Below are 4,057 nucleotides of genomic sequence, written 5' to 3'. Positions count from 1 at the left end.
CCACACAAAGTAAGAACTACTGTCTGCATTTGACAAGCAATAGGGTCCAAGCTCAGAGGGGTTACCTTGTCCCCAAACCACCTTGATTCTCCCACAGAGCAGCCCGTCTGCTCTGAAATAGCTCGGTGGTCGTGGCCCCGGGGGGTGGGGCTCTGTTTTTCTCCAGCAGGCCCCTCGCCACCACCTCCTCGCTGCAGATTGCCCAGGTTTCTTTTTCTTGGCTCCCTCATTAATGAGTTCCACAGGACAATGCTAAGTCTAGTTATGCAGTCTTAATTGGTTTAGTTACAACTAGATAATTCCTTTTTTCTTCTCTCAGAGGCCTGTCTGTTTAAAGACATTTTAGCTGGAAGATGCTAATTATCAATGAGGAGAAAGTGACACCTGAAGAGTTCATTCTCCATCTTGGTCCTTGGTTTCTCCTTTGAACTCCCTCTACCCGACCCTCTTTCCCACTTCATCACTTCTCCCCGGCCATCATAAAAGAGAGCCCTGCCCTGGCCAGGCGGCACAACTTGCCTTCTCACTTGCCAGGGCCTCATCCTCTCTGCAGCTGTGTTGCAGGCATGGACAACCTGCGAGAGACCTTCCTCAGCCTGGAAGACGGCTTGGGCTCCTCCGACAGCCCTGGCCTGCTGTCCTCCTGGGACTGGAAAGACAGGGCGGGGTCCTTTGAGCTGACCCAGGCCTCTCCCTCCCAGAGCCTCTCCCCGGCTCCATCCCTGGAGTCCTATTCTTCCTCTCCCTGTCAGGCTGTGGCCGGGCTCGCCTGTGGGCATGGAGGTGCCAACGATCGGGGCGGCGATGACTGCAGCGGCCTTGGGACCAGCGGCCTGGTAGAGGTGGACTACGACATGTTGGCTTTCCCGCCTGCCTACCTGCAGGGCTCTAGTGGCAGCAAGGCCCAGAAGGGCACCAAGGTCAGGATGTCCGTCCAGCGGAGACGGAAGGCCAGCGAGAGGGAGAAGCTTCGGATGAGGACTTTGGCTGATGCCCTGCACACCCTCAGGAATTATCTGCCCCCTGTCTACAGTCAGAGGGGCCAGCCGCTCACCAAGATCCAGACGCTGAAGTACACCATCAAGTATATCGGAGAGCTCACAGATCTTCTCAACAGCGGCCGAGAGCCCCGGCCCCAAAGCGCTTGAGCTCAGTCTGGGGACTTGGGAGACTCACCACCCAGCCCCCTGGGCAGGGGGCAGAGGAGCTTTAAAGACCTGGGCCAGCTCTTGGAACAACAGCACCTGATTATTTTCATAGAGTAAGCGTGACCTTGTTGTCTGGAAAAGTCTAAGGGAATTCCCATTGGACTTTTCAGAAACATCCAGAACACTTAACTGCCAGACAAGCGGGTACTTTTGGCTTCCGGTTTTGCCACCATTTCTGAAGAGACTTGCCCTTTGCAAAGACACAGATGGCTTTGCCCTTTTCTGTCTGTTCCAGGTATTTTAAAGGGTCAGTTATTTCAAATGCATTGTTTTTTTTTTTCAAGCATGTAAAATTGTTACCGTTAATCTTCTCCCTCTCCCGGCATTTTGGTGTGGGGAGCTTTCTTCCTGTTGCTAGCTAAACCTGCATTTTGTACTGGATCCCAGGTGACACCTGGATTCTTATTTAGAAAGATGAGCATCAAGTAAAGGGCTATAGTGCTCCTGTCTCATTTTGTTTGTGTGCTTGTGTGCGTGTGTGTGTGTGTGTGTGTGTGTGTGTGTGTGACTAAAATCGGGTCTTTGCTTTTGCAGGGAACAAAATCACTTAAATGCAGAAGAAATAACTGTCATGGTAAATAGAAATTCACAAGCAGACAGGTTATATTAAGACAGAGTGGAAGGTTTAAAGGCTGGCTCCTTTCTTAAGGGAAGTTTAAAGGTTTCCCTTCTCTCTTAAAGGAAGAAAAAGGAGGCTGGGGGCCAGAGAATGAAGGGCTTAGAGGGGAGAAGAAGAGAAGGAAAACTTGGGGATGACATGGAATGAGGGGTGGGTTCTCTTGGTGCCAGGCCTGGTTGAATATGACCTTAATGAATCCCATCACTTAACTCATTTGTCAAACAAAGTCTGGTGTTCAGTCTTATCTGACTCTTCTTGGCCCCATGGACTGTAGGCCACTAAGCTCCTCTGTCCATGGAATTTTCTGGAGAAAAATACTGGAGTGGGTTGCCACTTCTTACTCTAGGGAATCTTCCCAACCCAGGGATCGAACCCACATCTCTTGAGTCTCTTGCATTGGAAGGTGGATTCTTTGCCACGAGCGCCACCTAGGAAGCCCTTCAAATGAAGAAATTAGCTCAAAAAGGAGATTTGTTTGACTTTAGAGATAAGTGCAAGGGTGAGGATTAGAATGCAATTCTATACCTCGCCCCTCCAAAGAGATTTATTTCTTTATCCACATCTCCTCCTCCTACCCAATCCCCAAATCACCTCACATGCCCCCCCTCCCCACCACAAACACACACTCTCATCATAGTGCCTCATCCTAGGGTGGGTGGCTGTAACACCCTCAGCTTGGCTAATTTGCTGGCACATGGCACGGAAATGGGGGCTTTGAATTCAGGAGTTTCTTGAAAACTAGTGGGCTTTTTTGGGGCTGACTTTTTCTCTTCCAATCAGTATTAACTAGCTGCATGTTTTTGTTGTTATTGTTTTTAATAACAAATTACATAGATAGTAGATGTGTTCATAATTGAATGTGTAACTTCTCCACTTTTTTCCTTTGCTAATACAAACATATACCAATAAATATAGGTGTATAGTTTTTAACGAATACCTTGAATTCTGTAAATTGCTTTTTTTTTCTTAGCAATATATAGTAAAAGCCAGTCCAGTTTAACACAAATAAGTCCATGTTGTAAGTACCCTTTTTACCTTGACGTTATAGATGAGGAAATTGAAGCAGATTAAGTCACAAATGTGAAAAATAGAGTGGAAAGAAGAGGTTCCCACAGTGTCCCATAGCCAGGTACGCTTTACTAAATATAGTCTGTCCAGTGAACCACCTTTCAAATGAAGTTTAGGTTGTTTTCAGTTTTTATTACCAAAAATGCTATAACAAACATCACAGACAAATATTCACTGTTTTTGTGAAAATTTTCCAGAAATGGGATTCCTGAATCTGAGTTGTATGCATGCACATTTTAATTTTAAATAAATACCATGAGGTGACTTTTATAAAGGTTTGTAGTTATTTACATTCCACCAGCTTGAGGTGACAGAAGCAGCTGGTCCATGTTGCCACTGGATATTATCAGTCTTCTGAAGTTTTCAATGCATTAAAAAATCATGCTGTTCTTATTTTAATTTCCAATGCACTCTTTGAAATGGTTTATTTTTTAAAATTTTATGTGACTATTGTTCATTTTGGTTCCTCTTCTATAACTTGCCAGTTTATAGTCTTTGCCATTTTTCCGCTGGGTTATTTATCTTCCTGTTAATCATTTGGGAGAGCTCTTCACATGTTCTATGTATTGAAAAGTTTCCTTCCAATCTATCACTTTGTCATCATCTTTGTTTGTACTTTTGATTCTGTATCTTACATTCTTTGAAGCTTTGATTTTTATATGATCAAATCTCTTTCTCTTTTTTTTTAGCTGGCTTATGTGTTTCTTCCCTCTGCTCAATTTCTCCCAGTTCCAAGGCTATCTAAATAGCTTTGATTTTGTGTAACTTCTGTGTAAGTTACACAATAGCTTTGTCATTGGAGGTGGTGGATGGTGGTAGGACACAGTTGCTAAAAGGTCATCCTATGTTTACAAATCTTCATCCACTTCTCATATATTCCCTGATGACGTTTTAAAGAAGAAACTAGAAAACGCTGAACAATATTAAGATTTTCTTCAAGGGACTTTACCATGTATAGGTGTTCATGTGAGAATGTATGTGTGTGCATGTATTTGTTCGTATGTATGTGTGTATGTGTGTGTGTGTGTGGTGTTTCCTGTGTCAGAAGAGGAGGATTAGAGAAATAATATTTTAGGAAAGGGAGTGTTCAGCCTTTGAATCAGTTGGTATTTTCCTTGCTGTTTTAAAGAGGGTAGAATCCAAATGCTCTGGCTTTTGGTTT

At 44.3% G+C, this 4,057-nt stretch overlaps 1 protein-coding gene across 1 annotated transcript; it reads left to right on the top strand.

Annotated features, from left to right (window-relative positions):
• Positions 1-566: 566 nt before the first annotated feature.
• MSGN1 (mesogenin 1) lies at positions 567-1,148 on the top strand. The gene has a single exon (XM_055539173.1). It carries the CDS (start codon positions 567-569, stop codon positions 1,146-1,148), a length of 582 nt encoding a protein of 193 aa, XP_055395148.1.
• The last annotated feature ends 2,909 nt before the right edge of the window (positions 1,149-4,057 follow it).

This window comes from Bubalus kerabau, chromosome 11, assembly GCF_029407905.1.
Source record: "Bubalus kerabau isolate K-KA32 ecotype Philippines breed swamp buffalo chromosome 11, PCC_UOA_SB_1v2, whole genome shotgun sequence".
In the NCBI taxonomy this organism is placed as follows: domain Eukaryota; kingdom Metazoa; phylum Chordata; class Mammalia; order Artiodactyla; family Bovidae; genus Bubalus; species Bubalus kerabau.
This window is presented reverse-complemented; position numbering and strand designations above follow the sequence as displayed.

What these genes read in the sequence shown, in the direction of transcription:
- MSGN1 (XM_055539173.1), top strand. Translation starts at nt 567, where the DNA reads ATGGACAACCTGCGAGAGACCTTCCTCAGCCTGGAAGACGGCTTGGGC.